This window comes from Dendropsophus ebraccatus, chromosome 15, assembly GCF_027789765.1.
Source record: "Dendropsophus ebraccatus isolate aDenEbr1 chromosome 15, aDenEbr1.pat, whole genome shotgun sequence".
Taxonomy (NCBI): domain Eukaryota; kingdom Metazoa; phylum Chordata; class Amphibia; order Anura; family Hylidae; genus Dendropsophus; species Dendropsophus ebraccatus.
In genome coordinates, this window is record NC_091468.1 from 38,806,820 (window position 1) to 38,829,823 (window position 23,004).

The following is a 23,004-nucleotide window of genomic DNA, read 5'->3' on the forward strand; positions in this document are numbered from 1 at the left end:
AAAACGGGACTGTCCCGCGGAATCCGGGACAGTTGGGAGCTATGAGAGTGGTGTCTGTAATATGCGTCAGCTGGTTTATGAGGAGGCTGTAAAACTGTATGTGCTTAAAGCGTAACTATAATTTCAGTAGCCAAAAAATGAAATTCCTCAAATAAAAAGCCCAAGTGTTACCCTTTAAAAAGAGCCCTAAACTGCGTTGATAGCGTGTACGCTCGCTGAGATATCCCCTGTTGTTTGGCTCAGAAGAAGAAATTAATTTTTCTTCTGGCTGAGAGAAAGTGGGAGTGGCCTATCCCTCATCTTCCTGTCTGCGTCCCTCCATTCACTGACCAGCAGCTTAGGAGATGTATCACACACAGTGGAATTAGATACAGCCCCAGACTACAGTATCACAATGTAAGATTAGATACCGAGCCCCAGCAGATGGTATCACACACAGTGGAATTTGATACAGTCATCTGGAGCCATGTCAGCCATGGAGGTGGGGGCACCTGCTGGACATCTGATAGTGAATGTTATATGTACTATGGAAGGACTACAGCTGTGTTGTGCTGGGACTTGTAGTCCTCCCCTCAGTGACTCACCCTCTCTCCCTCATGCAGTACATTGGAGCCATGGCTGGCATGTCCCTGCTCGGTGAAGCACTGGGCACTTGTCCCTCCATCCAGCTCTTCCCCTGCGCTGCTCCCCACACACAACACCCTCATCACTGCTTAGTGACCTCTGTGAGGGGAGGGGGGAGAACGTGCTGCTAGGAGGGGGGGAGGAAGTTTTGTTTCTGTCTGTGTCAGGGCTGTTATCTGATGCTCCTGTGAGAGTCTGTACACTAGGTACGGATCTGCAGTGAGGGGGCGTGTCTAGCAGGAATGCAGTAATAACTCAGAGGCAGAGAGAGCTTTAAGGGGACAATCAGCCTTATGTTTTAAAAAAATTGTTCATTTTAGGTTATTGATGTATATTGCAAAAATTCTTATCATGCCCTAAGCTAACTAAAACTAAAAGGTCAAAATATTTTATAGTTACGCTTTAAAAGTAGGGAGCCTTAAAGGGAGCCTTAAAGTGACCATACACCTTCAATAACTAATATCTCTCCAGTCTGCCACCCTTCCTCCCCACACACAGGAATGTTTGTCATGAGCAAGCAATCCTGTGTTCTCTATGGAAAGGGGAGTGTTAGGGTACTCAAACACGGAACTCAGTGTGCATTGAGCAGTGGAGAAAGGCCGTAGATACCTGGTGAAGGGTGACAGCTACCCACACCAGGACCTGGTGTGCTCTAGTTACAGCTAGTCCAGCTTCCGCATCCTGGAGCAGGATAGTTGTGAAGATCTAGAGGGCACTTACACTCTGCTCCCTGGTCTGGTTCAAAGCCATATATATCAATATTAAATAAATAAATATTACTGGCAATGGTCAAAAGATGAGAAAATTGCAAGTAAAATAAAATACAGACCCTAGGATAAAATATAGATTTTTATATTTTTGTCATATTGAGTGTGAGTGTTAAAAAGTCACATCCACGTTAAATCTTATTTATGCTTTTATTTTTATATAGTTCAGTAGTATACATACATTATTTTTTCTTAGTATAGACATGGGCCCAGATTTATCAATGTCAAAAATCGGACATATTTTTGCCTCAAAAAGATAGCAACTAGAGATGAGCGTAACACAAGTACGCACGAATCTGATCGTTCAGCATTTGAATACAAGTGGCTGAAAAAGTTGGATGCACCCCATGTTTTCCAGGACTCCTTAGGTCTGCATCCAACTTCTTCAGCCGCCAGTATTCAAATATCGAATGATCAGAGTTTTGCTCATCTCTAGTTGCAACCATTATGAGAAATTAAATCTGAGCTCTGATTGGTTGCTATTTATTAGGAAATATTCCTTTTGTATTATTACGTATGTTTATAGTTGTAGCAAATCACACAAATATGCAAACATAAGAAAAAATGCTTAGTGAGTATAGAGTAAAAGGGGGATATCCAGCTTTAAAAAAAGGCCCCAAACAATCGAAAATAACAAAAAAGCAGTTACTCACCTCCCCAGTGCGCAATGATCCTGAATTCAGGCTCTGCTCGGCACCCTGGTCCTTCTTCTGGAGAAAACATCACGGTTCAACCAGACATTAGCGTTCACAGACCGTACTTCTTGCATCATGGCTCAGCTATGGGAACCATGGAAACACGACTATGACCCATGACCTCTGACAATACTGATTGTGGCCTCATGATGTTAGCTCCAGAAGGAATACCGGGGTATTAACTGGAGCCTGATTGAAGGAACTGCATTGGATAGGAGAGGCGACACTGCTTGTTTGTTACTTTTAAGTGTTTGGGGCCCTTTCTAAACTTTTTTTTTTAGAAAGATGGATATCCTTATTAATTGACAATAATCTCACTAGCATGGCCCCTAAATATAATGTAGGGTTTAGTATTTCTGCAGAGTATAGAGTATAGAGTATCATCGTCAGCCGAGCCTGGGTCATTGAATCACATTATACAGGATTACACTCATGTTTTGTAAGAGAGTATTCCGGTGGTGGTAGAGTTTGGTAGACCACAAATGTACACAGTAACTCCTGCAGAAATAAGAGAATAGCATTAGATACGCAAAACCACAAGAGAAAAGGCAACATACTATTTTTTTTAGTTTACGTCTTCATTTTAATATGTTTAGAAGACTCAACAAAGATGTCAACCTGTATTTGCTTAGTCTTGGTTGGGGGTCCATATTCTGATTTCCCCCAATCTTTGTTGATTTCTAAAGCTCATAGCCAGCTAAGTTAACCCATTGATGTCAACTGAGCACTAGTTATCTATCTTTGTTTTAGTGGGAGTTTTAGCTCTGATTTGTGCCATTTCTGTGAGATCTTGTAGTTCATCAAAGCCAAACATGGAGACCCAATGACAGAAAGGCTCTGTCCACTTATGACTAGTCTATGTGGATTGACCTTTGTTTTTTTTCTAAACTGACACTCTAATAAATCAATGTAGAAATGTGAATGTTAGTCTAATTTATTGTATAAGTTGTCTATTGCTTTGAGATCATGGTAAAATAGAAAAATAACCTATAATCTTAATCGCTGCAGTGATGTGTTGATATGGGAGTGTGATTACTGTGCCCATATTAAAAAATAAATAAAAATCTGCAAGGAAGATCAGTGGTGAAGAAGGGATTGATCAGGTGAACTTAGACTCAATTGACCCTTTAAAGGACAACTCCCGCGGGACCCCCCCCCCAAAAAAAAAACACAGACACACACAGACACCATACTCACCATCCCTCCGGTGACGATCGCCACTCCATTCGCCCGCCGTCCGCCTCACCGTCACCGCCGTCCGCCGTCCAGCGATGTCTCTGTCTTCCGGGTCCTGGGGATGGAAAAGGCTGCCAGTGCGCTTGCGCACCGGCAGCCTTTTCATTGGCTGGAGCGCATCACATGGCTTCCAGCAACCTCAGCCAATCAGGGCTGAGCAAGCTGGAAGCCATGTGATGCGCTCCAGCCAATGAAAAGGCTGCTGGTGCGCATGTGCACCAGCAGCCTTTTCCGTCCCATTCACTCTCTATGAAGACGCCGAGGAGGAAGAAGACCCCGCCCCCCGGCTCTGACGTCGTCGTCACCAGATGCCGCCCGGGAGAAGAAGACCGTGACGATCGTAATAGGTAATGTATATATTCTTTAACTTCCGGGCGGGGGGGTCGGGGGTCCGAAAGTGGGGGAAGGGGGCCAGACCGGGTATTTAACCACATTACAAAGTTATATAACTTTGTAATGTGTGTTAAATAAGCTAAAAAATTTTTTTGTGGGAGTTGTCCTTTAAAGATTTTTCTTTTCTTTTTTTTTTTTTTTTTTTTTTTTTAAGTGGGACAACCCCTTTTAAGTAAAGAAGATATTACAGAGAGTATAACCTACATCAGTCACCCTTGTGTATTATCTATGAAGTATTGTCACCAACATGGCACAATTTTGCCATACATAACACAAATAATAACTGGCCAATGACTCCCCGTAGCTGGGCATGGTGGGAAAGGCCATGGTGGCATATTCTCCTACTTCACAGATCACCCCATAAGGACTTGTGGACAGCTGGGCTCCTCATCCTTCTCAGGCCATCCCCAAAGCACTGGTGGATGCTAGGGCCCTTCATTCTCTTCAGACCACCCCATAAGGACTCATGTATGTGGTGGGGTTCTTAGACTGCCTGCATCAATCTGCCTATCCCTTGAGGTCTTTTGTACATGTGTTTGGAATGCAATGTCGCCAGTAATTCTGACATGTTCGCACACTGTAAAATGAAACTAAAATACGGATGGAATTTTGAGTTAAAAATTTGCCTGTATTTTCGGGTTAGAGGTATGTTCTTTTTTAAGGCGCCAATTGCACTAGTTCTCTTCACACAATCATCCTATAATATATGTTCCTATAACTGTCACTAGGGGACGCTCACCGCTCATGGATTATTAGAGCACACATTGACTAATACATTCATAAGCAGCAATCTTGTGTGATCATCACATGGCAAGGATAGTTGTTTTTTTTTTTTTTACTCTCCTTTAAATAAACATTGAAGGTTCCTACTATATGATACTGAAAGCTTTGAGGAATTCATATAGTAAGCATACTGAAAGATTTTGAAGCTTTTAATTGTATAATGAATGTTATTTGAAGCTAAAACAATTATTTTAATGGAATCATTAAAGGACAACTCCGGCGGGACCCCCCCCCCCCCAAAAAAAAAAACACAGACACACACAGACACCATACTCACCATCCCTCCGGTGACGATCGCCACTCCATTCGCCCGCCGTCCGCCTCACCGTCACCTGCGTCCGCTGTCCAGCGATGTCTCCTGCTTCCGGGTCCATGAGAGAGAAAAGGCTGCCAGCGCGCTTGCGCACCGGCAGCCTTTTCATTGGCTGGAGCGTATCACATGGCTTCCAGCAAGCTCAGCCAATCAGGGCTGAGCAAGCTGGAAGCCATGTGATGCGCTCCAGCCAATGAAAAGGCTGCTGGTGCGCATGTGCACCAGCAGCCTTTTCTCTCCCATTCACTCTCAATGAAGACGCCGAAGAGGAAGAAGACCCGGACAGCCCCCCAACTCTGACGTCACTCGACACCAGAGAGGAGGACTGTGACGACCGTAATAGGTAATGTATATATTCTTTAACTTCCGGGGTGGGGGGTCGGGGGTCGGAAAGTGGGGGAAGGGGGCCAGACCGGGTATTTAACCACATTACAAAGTTATATAACTTTGTAATGTGTGTTAAATAAGCCAAAAATTTTTTTCGCGGAGTTGTCCTTTAACTCAGTTCTCCAAAGATAATTATAAAGTGACAAAACACATAGGCCATAGGTCTTTGTCTTTGTAACATGTTTTAGTATGTATGTATGTTAGTTGTACTTAGTAATATGATGTTTGTCACAATTGTAGTGTAGTGCTAAAAAGAGAATATACAACCATTAATGGCTATTAAAAGTTCACAGGATAGAGGATAAGTAGCCCATTGTGGAGGACCAACCACTGGGCCCCCCATCAATCACAAAATGGTGATCAAATATCCCCCAAGTGAATAGAGTGGCAGTGTGCATACTTAAAGTGTCCCTTTGTTTCTAAGTCAACAGTAGATGAGATATAAAGCAAGTTTGCAATTTACATTCATTATTTCTTTTTTTTTATCATGAAAAAAATGGCACTTCCTGTTTTTTGCCTTTTTTTTCCTCAATGAGTCAGAAAACAGGAAGTCCTGTGTATCCCAGGTCATCTGAGCGCTCACAGAGAGAAGGCAGTCATGTGACTGAAGGACACATTGAGCTGTGACTCTCTGTACTGGCCGGAATTGATGTGTTTAGTCAGTTTTTTTTCATCTAGCACAAGTCTAAAAATCTGCTTTCAGGAGACTGGACCTGGATTTCTGGTAAGTTCAGCTTTGTTTTACATGATAGCAACAACAAAAATAATGAATGTATATTACAAACTTACTTTTTTCACATCTTCTGTTGATTTAGATTTTGAAAGTTTTAACGACAGTGACACTTTAAGGGTATATTCACACGAACGGGCTCGCAGCGAGATTCTCGCTGCGAGCCCGGCAGGTCCTGACAGTTCCCATACACTACATACTTGCTGCGGTCTAAACGACCGCAGCGAGTATGTAATTCTGCCGCCCTTAACCCCTTCTGCTCCCGCCCGGCTCCCCCGCTGTAAGCATACATTACCTGTCCTTGCTGCACGGGTCCGGCGTCCTGCTCTCCCGTCCGGCCAATCAATGGCTGCGGCTGGGCAACACACTAATTGGCCGGACGGGAGAGCAGGACGCCGGACCCGTGCAGCAAGGACAGGTAAAGTATGCTTACAGCGGGGGAGCCGACGGGAGCAGAAGGGGTTAAGGGCGGCAGAATTACATACTCGCTGCGGTCGTTTAGACCTCAGCAAGTATGTAGTGTATGGGAACTGCCAGGACTGCCGGGCTCGCAGCGAGAATCTCGCTGCGAGCCCGTTCGTGTGAATATACCCTAAATGAATCAATTATAGGACGTCCTAACATTACACCTAACATTAGACCTAAACTCAGAACTATGTTCTGAAATCCCATAAAAATGAAGAGAGAATTCTCCAAGCATGCACATTGTTATTCCGTTTACTTGGGCGATAAATGATCTTCATTCTCATGATTGATGGGGTCTAAGTTGGACCTCCACAATCAGCTAGTTACCTCTATCCTTTGAAGAGGTGATAACTTTTAACCTTGGGAGAACCCCTTTTAGTATGCTGTATTTCTAATGATAATATACTATGATGACATTGCAGCTATGCTCATGTGAATTATAAGCCCCTGGTTTGGATAAAGATTTTACCTGTAATACTGTACTGTCCCCATCACAGGAATTGGCATGGTTTTTTTGGCATGATGTCCTCCCAATTTTAACAACCAATTTGTTATTTATTCCATTAACAACCTACATGAAAAAAAATTAAGTAATAATAAGTAATTATATGAATGGTTAATATGATACCAAATATACTAAGCAGCAAAAAGTAATAAATGTACTGTGCAGTAGTAAAGTCAAACTATACAGCTGTATACACCAGAAAATAGCTGTACCCTCAAAATCTATCACCATTTAGAGTGTTAATCAATATATATATATATCCTACAAATTGATCAACACCACAATCAAGTAGAGAAACAATTCATCTATATTGCACAAATGTAATAAAATTATTTATATAAAAATCACATACATCACTGGTTACTATACAGACAAAGGCCATGTTCAGTCAGAAAAGATCATCCCGGCTGGTACTGCAGTACCGGCCGGATGATCTTTAGCGCCGCAGAGTTCTGATGCGGGCGCATCCGTGCGCATCCGCATCAGAACTCCCCACTTCACACTATGGAGGGTGCAGCCGGAGCCGCTCGCTCCAAAGTGTGCACTGACAGGGTTTTCTGCACCCGCTATTCAATGAATAGTGTGAACATAGTGTGAACATAGCCAAAAGAAACAACAACCACGGTGTTGCACAGGGTACTGGTTAAAAAAAAAGCCAGGCCCTAATAGTTACACACCAGTATGCAGTGTGATAACATAGAAAATGTTTTCAAAAATTTCTTTTTCTGGTCTCTCTTTACCTTATGTTTTTTTCCATGGCTTTTTTAGTGCTACTTTTGCTTTTTTCTCCTTTTTGTGATGTTGGTGTAAAGGCTATAGATAGTTACAGATATGCATGAAGCACCTGAAAGGAGAAATCCGGCCAAAATTTTTTTTTATATGTTATTACTTACAGAAAGTTAGACAAATTTCTAATGTACATTAATTATGGGAAATGCACATATAGGGCTATTTCCCTTAATTTAGTAGATCAGGGAGACTTCAGATTCTCTAAAAAAAAGTGACGTCACGAACCGGGGGTGTAATTCCTATGGAGTGTCCAGAAGGGGCGCACTATATAGAAGTCAATGAGTATATATAGTGCGCCCCTGCTGGACACTCCATTGGAATTACAATGAATGTGTATGTAAATGTAATATACAGTGTTTTTGATTAAATACATTTATGAAATACTTTGGGGAGCAAGTGTCCTTGCTCTACAAAAAGTATTCCATAAATGTAATCAATCAGTACATTTGGCTATCCATCACAGTAAGCCCACCGAACCGCAGCCGCCCGCTGGACAGCCGCTGCCGCCCACCGCTGCTCTGGACTACACTGAACTACTACTACTCCCATAACCTGCTCATAGCATGAGCAGGTGATGGGAGGTGTGGTAGCTGGGTTATCACTATGTGATCGCCGCCGCTGATGCTGCCGGGCACCGCTCATCACTGCAGCCATCATCCCCCTCCACTCCCCCCTCCTGCTTCTTCCAGGATCCGGCGCCTTTTCACTATCTGATGGCTGACTCCCTGCCTGGCCGCCGCTCTCCGATCACACGTGCCGGCGGGGAGTCAGCCATCAGATAGTGTAAAGTTGCCGGATCCTGGAAGAAGCAGGAGGTGGGAGCGGAGGGGGATGATGGCTGCAGTGATGAGCTGCGCCCGTCAGCATCAGCTGCGGCGGCGATCGCATAGTGATAACCCAGCTACTACACCTCCCATCACCTGCTCATGCTATGAGCAGGTGATGGGAGTAGAAGTTCAGTGTAGTCCAGAGACGGCGGGCGGCAGCGGTTCGGCGGGCTTATTGTGATGGATAGCCAAACGTACTGATTGATTACATTTATGCTCCCCAAAGTATTTCATAAATGTATTTAATAAAAAACACTGTATATTACATTTACATACACATCCATTGTAATCCCAAAGGATTGTCCAGCAGGGGCGCACTATATATAGAAGTCAATGGTACTCATTGACTTCTATATATAGTGCGCCCCTGCTGGACACTCCATTGGAATTAGACCCCCGGTTCGTGACGTCACTTTTTTTTTAGAGAATCTGAAGTCTCCCTAATCTACTAAATTAAGGGAAATAGCCCTATATGTGCATTTCCCATAATTAATGTACATTTGAAATTTGGCTAACTTTCCATAAGTAATAACATATTAAAAAATACTTTTGGCCGGAGTTGTCCTTTAATTACTCTATATGCATTGTTGTGTGTAGCCAGCAGATGGAGCCAGAGTACTATGTAATCTAATATTCTTCTATGAGAAGCTTGCCATTGTTTTTGTCTAGACACTTAAAGTGTCACTGTCGTGAATTTTTTTTTGTTGCAGAAATCAATAGTCTAGGCGATTTTAAGAAACTTTCTAATTAGGTTTATTAGCCAAAAAATGAATTTCTATCATGAAAAAGCAGTTTGAAGCTCTCTCCCCTGTCTTCATTGTTCTCCTATGGAGAGAGCTAAAGAAAAGTCCAAAACAGGACAACAAAGAGTTAGTCTACAAATACATCACCGTTATCTCCTGGGACAGTCACCACTGACCTCTCTGAGCTCAGATTACCGCTGTCACCCAGCTCTGTGCCTGTAATCCTCTGTTATCTGCTTTCTGCTGCCGCTAACTCCCTCCTTCCTCCTCCCCCCTCCCCTCTCCCTAGAGCAGACAGGGTACGACTCATGCAACAAGTCACAATTTTCAGATTTTTTGCAGTGGATGGAAAAGAGGAGGGAGGGGGGGGGGACCTGGGAAAAGGCTTTTTACATGCAGATAATGGCATATTTGGCTAATAAACCCAATTACAAAGTTTCTTAAAATCGCTTGGACTATTGATTTCTGCAAAAAAAAAAAAAAAAAAATACGACAGTGACTCTTAAAAGGGAATGTTTCATCATCAGAAAATCTATTTGAACAGTCAAGGGCTGTTTAGGGGGAACAGTACGTGGCAGTGTTGCATTCAAGTGGCACAGTGTGTGGCACTTTTTAGGGACCCAGAGTGAGTTGCTAATATATTCAGGGGATACAATGTTTAGTATTCAGTCATATTATGTGATACTTACATAGGGGACAAAGTGTGTGGCACTTTTCAGGGACCCAATGTGAGTTGCTAGAGATGAGCAAATATGAATCAATCGAGATGGTATTCGATCGAATATTGCGGTATTTGAAAGATTCTAATTCAATCGAGTAGTGTGACGAATACGTGGGAAACATCGAAAGCCCTCCCATCGTACTTGGCGCTTTTTTTAATCCAATCACCATGCAGGGAGGCCGTGAGAGACCCTGGGAGTATGCACGCAGCGCGAAAACGGCGTCTACCCTCATTGGATGGCTGAACCGCATGACCTCGAATATAATAATTGACTTCCGCCTCTCGACCGCAGATGCACTTTCAACCTAGCTAGGGAGAGATCTTGGAGCAGGGAGAGGTTTTAGTAGCGTTTTGGTTAGGCAGGCTTACTACAGAACCCAAAAGTCCTTTTCAGGGCTAATAACCCGGCAAAAAGTCATCTTTGAATCCATAGCAAGTCCCTGGTTTATCCCACTAAGTTGCCCAGTAAAAGGCATGTGATACCTATTGTGCCAGTTGCCCAGTAAAAGGCACGTGATACCTATTGTGCCAGTTGCCCAGTAAAAGGCATGTGATACCTATTGTGCCAGTTGCCCAGTAAAAGGCATGTGATACCTATTGTGCCAGTTGCCCAGTAAAAGGCACATGATACCTATTGTGCCAGTCGCCCAGTAAAAGGCACGTGATATCTATTTTGCCAGTTGCCCAGTAAAAGGCAAGTGATACCTATTGTGCCAGTTGCCCAGTAAAAGGCAAGTGATACCTATTGTGCCAGTTGCCCAGTAAAAGGCGTAATGCATGATATGCGTGAATAACGTGATGCTCTACGGACGCACATTGGAATCATGTATTTAACGCTGCGCAAGAAATACGAAGGAAATGTGTGAACATTGAACATTTGTAAAGCGTTCACAAATTTTTTTCATTCGCACATTTGCAACTAAGGAAAGTGGCATTATACTGCGTTTTTGGGGTGTTGGGTGCACCCAGGCATGCTCGCCCTGATGTCAGTGTCATTCCGGATGTGTTGGCATCGCTTAGGGAGGTTTCATGGGGGACTTGGTGACCTCCAAGTGATCAAATTTGGATTTCCAAGTGCCGAGAATTTTTTTCTCATAGGCTATAATGGGATTGAATATTCGTTCAAATAGTCGAATCTCGATGCCTATTTGATTCGATTCGATTCGAATTCACTACTCGCTCATCTTTATTGCTAAAATATTCAGGGGGTATAATGTGTAGTATTCAGTAATATTATGTGATACTTACATAGTCAGGGGACACAGTGTGTGGCACTTTTCAGGGACCCAGTGAGAGTCGCTAATATATTCAGGAGGTACAATGTGTAGTATTCAGGGATATTATGTAATATATAGTCAGGGGACACAGTGTGTTGCACTAGCATAATCAGGGGGCAAAGTGTGTGGCATTCTATTGGGATTTTTAATTGGTATAAAGATGTTTCATTATAGACAAGCTGTGGCCAGAAGTAGAAGTGATTGAGGTCTGAGCGGAATGGAGAAAAGAATACATCACTGTAGAGTGACTGGATTTATAGAAGATGTGTAGACATTCCTAACTTATTGTCATGGTAAATCCTTTTTTTACTCTTGAAATAACATGAGTTATAACTACTGAGACCTGCTGCGATCAGGAGATATAACCAAGGAGAGAGCCCAGTGGCTGTGTGATCCACTCCCTGGCTGTATCTCCTGATCAGCTAATTATGACAATGCAAGTCTATGAGGATACATTATCAGAATTAGCGAGGGGCTGGAGAGTGGATGGCACGACCGCTGTGCTCTCTCCCATATCTTCTGAGTGTTGTGGGTCTCAGCAGTGAGACCCGCTGCGATCAATAACATAATGACATGCCTGATGACACATTTTTAGTCCTAGTCCTTCCCTGTATGTATGTACTTAAGAAAATGAAATTATATTGTGAATTTCACTAGACATGGCCAATGAAGGTAATCTATTATCACTGTAACACTGTGAGCTTAAAGTTACCTGTCTTTCAGCTGACTCAACCTTGATGAACTTGTACAGGTGGACATCATTGGATGCTTTATTGTACATTTTAACAGCAAATTTAGCAGCCTCTTGTACTTCATTTCCATTTGCATCACTTTCTCTATAACCTCCAATCAAACCTTTACCATTAATAGCAAGGGTAAGACTGCATGCAACGATAAGGCACACGTACAAATTTAAAGCCATGGTTTTATCTGAAAGAAGTAGAGTAAAAATATTGTCAGGATTAGATAGATGATAGATAGATAAATAAATAAATAAATAAATAAATAAATAGATATGCAGATAGATAGATAGATAGATAGATAGATAGATATGCAGATAGATAGATAGATAGATAGATAGATAGATAGATAGATAGATAGATAGATAGATAGTGAGAGATAGATAGATAGATATGCAGATAGATAGACAGGTAGATAGTAGATTAATTAATAGATGTAATAGATTACACACAGACTATTTATGCTGTATTACTGAAAACCATATGATATTATATAACAAGCCTGTACTTACTAGTATTGATTCTCCAGTTCACACTCACAAAACAACACTTAGCAGTAAATTTCTAGGTCATAATGTTCTTTAAGTTTACTTATGCTCCTCCCTGAGAAGGAGTATATATTTTTTTTTTATATAACCACTTATTATATATTACAAAACCAGTTCTACTACAATTGTTTATTGCTGAATTTAACCCGATGAATGATGGTGTTGGCTGAAATTGACCACTTCATCATATTAAACTTATCTAGTCGGTAATGTAATAGGTAGCATAAAGAATTTTTCAAGAAAAAAAAAAGACATCCTTTCCGCAAGGGCACTGCAGCCACAGCTTCTATTGAGGTGAATAGGAGGCTGCAGAACCCCAGTGCCACCATTACACAAGGAACATAGACAACGGCTATTGGCTCCATTCTCAATGTATGGTGCGCATCCAACAGGTAATTGGAGGCGGAACAAGTATTGTTAGCCTATCTTGTGGATAGGCTATCAATAGTTTTCTTTCCTGGAAAACCCTTTTATGCTTGATCAACCAAGCTCTTCACTTCATGGCAGTTGTTTCCCTTACAACAGAAGGACACTTTCAGTAGGACAATGCACTGTGCCATGTGGGTCGTACAGTCATTGCATAGTCCAAGAACATAAATCTATAGGCTCCATTACATGGAGCGATAATCTGCCCAATCAGGTCGATTTGGCAGATTATCTTTCCCTGTAATAAAGACAACGATCAGCAGAACAAACAATCATTGGCTCAACATGTTCAACATGTTCAAAATTATCGTCCAGCAGCGGCTGATGACACTGTAAGTAAAATAATGAAGTTTGTACTTACCTGTCCAGGCTCTCCTGGTGTCCTGCACACTTTTCACAGGGAAAAGGCACCAGAGCACCAAGGGAGCATGGGCAGGTATAAAGTTTATTCTTTTCTATGTAAAAGCAAGGGCTGCACGGAGATCACTAACAATGTCCAAGCAGCCCTTGCTACACAGTCGTCGAGCTGTGTAATAGGCACAGTAGGTTTTTCAGATTGGCGCTCGCTTATTTGGCAAATAAGTTTGTGTATTACAGCCATAGGTTTTCCTTACTTCCCTGGTCTTCATAATGTTTAGATATTTATCCTATAGACAACTCTGGTATGAAGTAGAAAGGGCTTTTTGGAGCATGCCAGCTGAAGGCAGTGATCCTATCTCCATCAGACAATATTTCAGCAGAAGGATTTGAACAGAAGAGGTCCAATGGTCCACCGGATGGGTGTCTCTAATAAAGAGTCCAGTTAGTATTTATCTGCTCAGTTATTCCTGCCCTATAACATGCTACCTGCATATTGGAAAGCATGGTCTATATCAGTGCTTCTCAAACTGTGAGGCGCCCCCTAGTTGTTGGTGGGGTGCAACTGGGGAGACAGTTTTCACAAAAGTGATATAAGCTGCAATCTCTGGTTTAGGAAACTTATTGAGGGACATGTATGAAAAGGTGCAAATGCCTTTTTTAGGCGCAGATGGGGCAGATCGGTGTAAAAATATTTGCAAATGGTATTTTTGTGAATGTTTTTTCCCATCTGCACCACCTTCGCCAGTGGGGTGGAGAGGGGGCGTTACGGGGGATGCGGCAGCACGCAGAGGGGGCGCGGCCTCTGCGTGCGCCGCATTTATAATTTTTCCGGTGAAAAAAAGGTTACTGAAACCTACGCCAGCTCAGAGCTGGCGTAGGTTTCAAAATCTTTGCATAAGCTCTGTGCGATCGGGATTTATGTAGAGGCAGTGCGGCTCTTCATAAATCCCCTGAGCTCCGGAGCTGTAAGCCCGGTGTAAAAAAACACCGGATTTCATACATGTCCCCATTGACTCATTTTGTTCCCACTTTGATGTTATACAAAGATTAGGAGACAAATGAAGAGTAGAGTGAGCATTAGTAGACCTGGTGAGGCCCAGCAATCATTTTGTTTGTTGGGTGAGGGTGTAGTAAAAAAAAGTTTGAGACGCCCTGGTCTATATGATAGGTTAATGTTTATTAGTTCACCACATCAGTTATATTTAGTTGCCTAAACCTTCTTTCTGTGTTTGACATTACATCTCCCCAGTCTGTATTCTTATGTAATCGTTCTTAAACAAACAATCTGTTGGAAAACACTGACAGCTTCACATAGTAATGAAATTTACTGTAAGTTCTCCGTGTTTTCATGGTACTGGATTGGCTTTGGGAGGATCTAAATCTCCTCCAGATGTTACTGACTGCAAAATTAATTCTGAAGCATTTGATTACTTTAAAGGGGTTATCTGGTGTGTTAACAAAAAAAAAAATCATATAAAATAGAGGAAAGAAATTATACAAATGGTTCCTGTATTCTTCCTGCACTTAGAGCTCATAAGCACTTATAAGCACTCAGAGCAAAACTTGCCCACTCAGCTAATTGCTGCCCGCAGAAGGGTCTTGTCTTAAAACATCACATAATCGCTTTCTAAATCCTTTGTGTAGGAGCCTATAGGAGATAGCGACAATTATGGGATGGCCATGGGCACCAGGTTTGCGCCCAGCTATGCCAGTCTTTTCATGGTACATTGGGAGAATTTCCACATTGTGCCACGGCTGGGGAAAGACCTGGTGCTGTGGAAACATTGTATCAATATCATCTTAATATTCTGGAGACAAGGGCCGCTGTCTTAACTCCTACCTTTTGTGGATCAACCAAAACTTATATGTTTTATCTTTTATATCCTTTTAGAGTACAAGTAGTATAGGAAAAGTAGATTTGCAGATTTGTAAATAGTTCATTAGTTGTAGGTAGGTATGACTGAACTTTTGAAAAGTTTGGTTCGGTTCGATTCGGCGAACTTTCGTGAAGTTCGGATTCGTACAAACGAACCTTGCAATAACAGCTTAATAATTGCAGCTACAATAGTGGGAGTCTGATAGGGTGTAGTTTCGTTTAGTTGCAGTTGCTATTACAATGAAAAAAGTGGAAAAAATCAAAGTGCAAAAATAGTGAAAAAGAAATTAGCCAAGGTCGAAGTGATTACACGGGACATAGGACACAAAGTACTGTATTAGACCCAGTGTGGTGGAGAACAGACAATGGACGGAGGTGGAGGAGGAGGCAGTAGCACTTGATTGCACCCAGCCCAGTATGATTGATAGAAACAGATTGCTGAACTCAGGGAGACCAGCCAAACGACAACACTGCCGGCTGCTAGTGAAAGCGCTCAATGCAGTGAAGTCCTAGGTGCATTCTCCCCTGGGAAACATGAATATGCAAAAGAGGAGCCCATTGAAGAGTCTAAAAACACAGGACTAGCCAGATATCCCTCCGGGAAGGACCCAGCCAAGGGGCAGCTCCTGTTAGGAAACAACCAAATCCACCATATTAAGTGGCCCTATAAGTCAGTGTAATGACAAGGGATAAACCAAGGCTAGGTAACCATCCACATACAGCTGTTTCGGAGTGTTGCCCCTCATCAGTGTGGAGCAGGATTCTGGCTAGGTGGGAGCAATGCCTAGTAGACACTGTATTGCTGGGATTTATAGTACACCTTTATAAAACTTCACTGCTCATTGTAAGGGGGGTATCACAGCGTGTATCTAGGTCCAGCCACTACCAGATTGTACCGTACAGCCCCCCCTAAACTAGTGGGTACTACACTGTATTGCTGGGATTTGTAGTACAGCTTTATAAAACTTCACTGCTCATTGTAAGGGGGTATCACAGCGTTTATCTAGGTCCAGCCACTACCAGATTGTATCGTACAGCCCCCCCAAAACTTGTGGGAGCACAAGTATTTTTCCTGATTTCTGTATTTCATACAGTGTCCATAAAATGGTAAACCCTAGGAGGCCGTGGTTCAGGGCAGGGTAACACAGCAGCACCTGTTGAGGAGGTTGCAGTGGCACACCGCAGACGTCCACTCCCTAGCTTCTTTGCCCAACTTACAGGGTCTCAAGGTAGACCGATATTGAAACCGCAGCAGTGTGAACAGGTGATCACGTGGATATCAGATAATGTGTCCTGTAACTTATCCACAACCCAGTCTTCCACGCAGTCCACCCACGCTACCCAAGGGAGTAGAACCCTTGCTCCATTAGCTCAGCCTCCTTCCCCACAGCCTGGCCCCTCCAGGGAAAGAGGGGATTCAGATCCACCACCACCACCACCATGCTCCCAGGAACTCTTTTCTGGACCCTTCCCTGAGTCAGAGCAACCGGAGCAGTCGATCTGTCCTGATGCCCAAACTATGCAGCTCACGCAGTCAGTGGGTGATGAGAGTGGGGACTTGCAAGCGGGGTTGAAAGAGGTGTCTGATGATGACGATGAGACCCGGTTGTCAGACAGTGAGGTTGTTGTCATGGATGTAACTCAAAGTGAGGAGGAGAGTAAGGAAATGGAGTTGACAAAAATGACGTTTAGGATACACAACGCCACAGTTAATAGTTTGTTAATGCTGTTAGTGCCTTAAAGAGGAGGGTGACTATCACTTCACAGAACGATTGACGTGACTATAACTTTCATATTGACATGTCAGTCTCCTTACCCCCAACAGTTGCCAAAATAGGGCAGAGGTGGTCAGGTTGTCACCCTTTTGTTTTTGTTTGTCTCTCCAAGAAATGATGATCAGGAAGGAACAGATGCCGCACTCTACTGAGGGCCCTCTGCCCCTCCCTTTAAGCAAGTAGGGTTAGGGTCAGCACTTGGACCCTAAGAAATTTGGAAATGATGGTTACCCTTCAGTTTAATTTGTTGGGATATATACATATTGTAAGTTTGCACAGTATGAGAGAGAAATCTATCTAGCTGTGCTCATGCTTGTTTGTTAGCACTTACACCAGTTAGCACTTGTCACATTAGTCAACTAGGGAATAGGATGTCACTATTGATGGGTTCATAGTTTTGAGGTCATAGTTCACATTGTAAAAGTTTAAAGTTCTGCACTTATCTCACTTTTCATTGGTTGTTGTTTGATTGCACAGTTTGTGTTCACTTTTACCACTTTGATAGTTTAGAAGGATGTGTGCTTTCCCCCCCAAACATTTGCACTATGATGTACCACACCACCCCTTACTAAGACACCATGTATAGATATATTGTACTTTTTTCTTAATTTAATATTTTCTTATTTTTCTTAAAGGGGAACTCCGGATCAAGGCAAGAAAAAATGAAACTTCTGCAGAAGCATATAGCATTATTTATTACCTATCTATCCCAGTATTGAAACTACCAAAAATCCATATGTTTTGTGTTTTTTTGTTCTGTTTTGTGTTTCTATATTTCCTGGTTGAGCAAATGTACTCAGTACTACAGGTTCCAGAATGCATTGCTGTCCCTCTGTTTTAACCAGGCTGTTGCACAGAATTAGGCATAATGGTGCCATTAGGCAGCCTCAGAGGCTTGCATACATGCTGCCCCTGCTGTTTCCTGTCCATTTCCGTTGTGTTTCCATCAATTTCTGAGGTTGACAGGTTTTCACACGACCTTCCCTCTACCGAACTTGGGTCCCCTGCAAAAAAGCTCGAGTCTCCCATTGACTTCAATGGGGTTTGTTACTCGAAACGAGCACTCGAGTATCGGGAGATATTCGTTTCGAGTAACGAGCACCCGAGCATTTTAGTACTCGCTCATCACTAAATATAATATTTGTTGTAGAAAGAATTTATTGTATAAAAGAAAATAATCTTTTTCTTTAACTTCATAAAGTGCTAGTTACCATGGGCATTAAATAATGTAGATTACATTGTGTCAACGTACAGGTTCCCTGCGGCCACTATTCAATGAATAGCCGCCGTAGAAAACTGACATGTCAGTTTCTTGTGCGGCCAGATGGAATCCCGGCTGGAGCATATACTATGTGCATATGCTCCAGCCGGGATTCCACTCATTCACAGACAACGTATGTGTTGTATAAACCACGGCTGTTGTTGCAAATTGCAACAACGGCCATGATTTATACAAAACATACGTTGTGTGAACGTGGCCTTAGCGTGTATATATCAGTTAAATTGATTGCATGATCCTTTATGCTTTACTAAGCAAACAGCCTAAAAATTCATAATTGTGTCTTGGTTTTAAAATGTTGGATGCCATATTAGTGACACTGTGAATCCCCCGTCGGTGCCCTCCCCCTCCCTGTTTCCTTATTATTTGGTTCCTCTATACTTCATGTTCTGATTCCTATTTTGAACTAGTGTGAACATTATGGCCTGGAATAACTGTCTGACAAAATCTTTCTGAATAACTCAAAAACTTTAATAAAAATAGAATGTGTTTAATAATGTAGATTACAGTACATTTTCAGAATTACATTATATGATTCCCTTTATTTTGTATTCATGGCCATTAGATGTAGATTTTACTTTTTTTATTTCATCTTTAAAAGCACATGGCCTTGCAATTGCTACAAAGACCGCATCAGAAAAAACCTGTGATAGCCAGGCAAACTCATCTTTGTGTATGATTTCTTTTCTTACGTACCATAGGTGCTATCTGTAGGCCAAGATTTGGAGTCCTAGAATAGATGATGGGAGGTTTATGGGGAATTGTTGGGCCAATCAATTTGTCACTTAAAAGATAATGCCAGTTGCTTTATTAGGTTATTAACATTTGTAGTTGGAATTGAAAGGAAGGATTATTTTTGCCTCTTGTTGGGTATCTTGTGTTGTGTCGTCTTGTAAATCGAAAAAGGACTGCCTGTGTTTTTAGGGCCATTGCTTTCTCTTTTGGTTTCCATTGTGCATTTGCGTCTTCTAAATTGGCCGAATGGAACGTTCAAAAGCCACTGTGTAAGTTGGCAGCTGTCAAACAATATACTGTACTACTTTTCGCTGTTGGTTTACGATAGGTGCTACATACTAAATTAGAGGTGGATGTTGAAATCTGCAAATCTAGGTATTCTATAGTACTTGTACTATAATGGCATGAGGCACCTACGGTAGGCAAGAAAAGCAATCATACATAAAGATGAGTTTACCTGGATATCACAGGTATTTTTAGAAGCGATCTTCATGGCAATTGCAAGGCCCCGTGGTTTATCATGTAACATTATCATGTAACTCTGAAAATGTACATTATTCAATGCCCATGTAATAAGCAGTACATAGGAATGACTTCACGAAGTTGAAGAAAAAGAATCTCCAAACATTTCTATAATATAAAACATACTGAAACATACTTTATCAGCACATTACAAAGAAGTCCACAGCAGAAAGATCAGTATGACCATATAGGCACATTACAGACAATAGATACAGATTGGAGAGGAAGAAGTTTCATTGGCTGCAGGGGTCCCTATCGCATTTCCTGACTGCCGGAGGTCGTCTTCTTACCTCCGTGCAGTCCTCTGTACGGTCTTCTGATTCTGAGAAGGCAGTCATGTGATTGATGGACACATTGACTCTCTGTACAGGTCAGACTTCATGCGTTTAGTCTCTTTTTTTTAATCAGCACGTGTCCTCATTGAAGTATACATTAAAAGTTAAATAGCGCAAATCACCCAAAAAATAGTGCTCGCCCCCAGCACATCAATAGAAAATTGGAAAAGCTCCAACTATATATATATATATATATATATATATATATATATATACAGTATATATATATATATATATATATATGTATATATATATATATATATATATATTCATACAAATAGCACTACACGGACACTCATCAATGTAATATTTACACAAATCTCAGTATAGATGACTGATTTGACCACCGTCTTACCACCTCAGATGTCTTTCGGTGTAGGAGATGTCCCATGTAGTATTGTGAGTCCTGCAGGAACAGGTGACTAAACATATGAATGGTCAGGGAGCCATGACCCTACTAGTCCCTGAGACTGGTGCACCAATCTATCCCTGCTCGCTCAGGGAACTGTCAGGTTGAATGCCCTGATAAAGACAGACCCTGCCCTGTGCTACCCCAATACCAGGACCCTACACTCACCCTTACATTGACTCCCTACACATTTCATTCTCTCAGAATCATCAGGGGATAAAAGATATACTAAAGTGATAGAAATAATAGTGTATGGTATACCGCAATAAATCAGGAAGGCATGTCAGTGTATGGCCAACTGCTGATATACCGGACACAATGACTCTCCGGTGCTCCTAGCGTATGGCTGTCCAGACTAAACCAGCACAAGACTAAAAATCTGCCTTCAGGAAACTGTACCTGGATTTCTTTTTTTTTTACAGCATGATAACAACAAAAAATGTATATTGCAAACTTTATACCACATCTACTGTAACGACAGGTACACTTTAAGGCTATGTTCACACGCGGTATAAACAACAGCCGTTCTAATAACAAACTGAATACTGTTTCCAACTAATGAATTATGTTTACAAATAATAAACTATTTCCAAATACCAGGAAAACTTGTGACTAAAAAAACTTGTAAAAAAAACAAAACAAAAAACTGCGTAACTGAGTGGAATAAAAACTTGTAAACAAAAAAACATAAACTGCATAACTGAGTGGTATAAATGCTGATAGCCAAAGACACAACCAGATCATGACAGAAGGGATGCACTCAAATGTAATGTGAGGAACTTACCAGGTAAAACAATAGGAGCTGTCAATGCTGTCATGATGTCTTACAAAACAATGCATAACTCGTAACAGACAATAACAACAAAACTCGGGAATCATTTTCTCCTTCAGGCCCAGGCTCCAAATCAGTATTATGCCTGGTGCGTATAGTGCTCTGCTAATATTGTAATAGTATTAGTCTACATGGGGCACATGATATCACATCTACAAGCTGTTACATGACCATAATCCCCATGAGTACTATTGTCCCTCTGTAGTTTGTTCTTAAAAATGTTATTATTTTTTAAGATTTCTTACAGATACTTACAGATCAAACAAGACTCCGATCAGCTCCTTCTAATGCAACCTGTGTTTGCTTCAACTCAACAGATAGCTCCAGGTGAATCAGCTGCTAAATGCGGAAATGAAACTGGATTGTCAGGTATCAGCTGCTTCTTGCCACGCCTCAGAGACAGGGACAGGAAAGACATAGCAGGGAAGTGACTAGGAGCTCTGTTTGGGCACACTGGGTGTAAATAAAAACAGATCATTCAAAAGTCATGCAAGACAAAAAGTTCTGGGTACATTTTTAAGTCATCTTTTAATATATATATATATATATATATAATATATATATATATATATATATATATATATATATATATATATATATATTTCTTTTATTAGTTTTATCAAAACAAACAATCCATATAAAATCACCTCCACATTATTATAACATAATTAACATAAATACACATACCCCCCCATCACAAAAACAACTGTCCAAATAAGCCCCTGTACCCTTACAAAGCTTTAATATTCCCGTGAGGTCACCCCGCAAAGCACCGAATAAAAGCATCACAAGATATACAAACACCCTAACTCTACATCCAACTACCACCTCCCTTAAATTACTCTACCCGCATAAGGTGGCCACCCCACCCACCCAAGCAGGGCCCCCGCCCCCGGCCAGACCAAACCGGACCAGACACAGAAGCAAATCAACTAAAGTAAAAAACAAAACTACATAAATAAAACAAAATGAAGAAACAAAATAACAAACCAATATTAAACAACCAGCTATACCAGTGACTCTCTTTAGCAGACCAAGCCTTAACAGCTCTCTACAATCATCAATCCTACTCACACACATAGAATCTGTCGACGCCAGCCACCCTCCTTCTCAGACGGGCGCCCGACACCCGGCAGACTGTGCTTAGCCTCTCCAGCTTCACTGCAGAGGTATCGCACATCTTCCGCACGCTCTCCCCTGATAACCCACCAAACATTTATTATGTGAAACATAGGCACCCAGGGAGAACAGATTCTTTACTCACTCAACACAGAGGCTGCATCCTGCCTTTACTTTTATCACAGAAGAAAGATAAGACAAAACAAAAAAAAAAAAAACTGTCTATCCGGCTCAGCCCAAGCCTAGGACGTGAACCCCACCCAAGCGGACACAAGCGGCCCCTCCACGCGGCCACCTTAATATTTTTCCCATATTTTAACACAAAACCTTCCGGTGCCCCGTGCGTACCCCACCGGTCACAACCTTCATGCTTACTTAATTACATTATATTGTACTAATGTTCCCTTACTTAACCATTCCTTTGAGCTATAGGACAGTAACAATCACCAGGATATTTTAAAATATACCCAGAGCCCCCCCCTATTTCCCCTTCCACCCCCCACCATCCACCTTGCTGAAGGAAAAGAAGAGAGAGATAGAGAGAAGACAATAAATAAATACATAAATGAAAAATAAACAAAAAAAAAAAAAAGAAGAAAAACATCACCACATTAATAGTCTCCCATTCCAGACTTAATTATAATATTCTTCATATCTGGTTTTACACCTCTCCCAGTGCGAGGCACTAGGGGCCACGGACCCCATCCAGTTCCTTATTAGTATCAATCTAGCATAGAAAAAACATCTTAATACTTTCTTTAGTGTTTTTTCCCCCATTTTTATCTTCTCAGAG

At 41.8% G+C, this 23,004-nt stretch overlaps 1 protein-coding gene across 1 annotated transcript; it reads right to left on the reverse strand.

The window, feature by feature from the left end:
* Window positions 1–1,527: 1,527 nt before the first annotated feature.
* Window positions 1,528–21,446, reverse strand: LOC138773902 (cystatin-C-like). Its single transcript, XM_069954378.1, has 4 exons — window positions 21,348–21,446; window positions 11,968–12,185; window positions 6,863–6,964; window positions 1,528–2,584 (listed from the first exon to the last, which is right to left on the reverse strand). The coding sequence occupies exons 2-4, from the start codon at window positions 12,175–12,177 to the stop codon at window positions 2,501–2,503; spliced, it is 396 nt and encodes a 131-aa protein (XP_069810479.1). The 5' UTR covers window positions 12,178–12,185; window positions 21,348–21,446; the 3' UTR covers window positions 1,528–2,500.
* Between the last annotated feature and the right edge of the window lie 1,558 nt (window positions 21,447–23,004).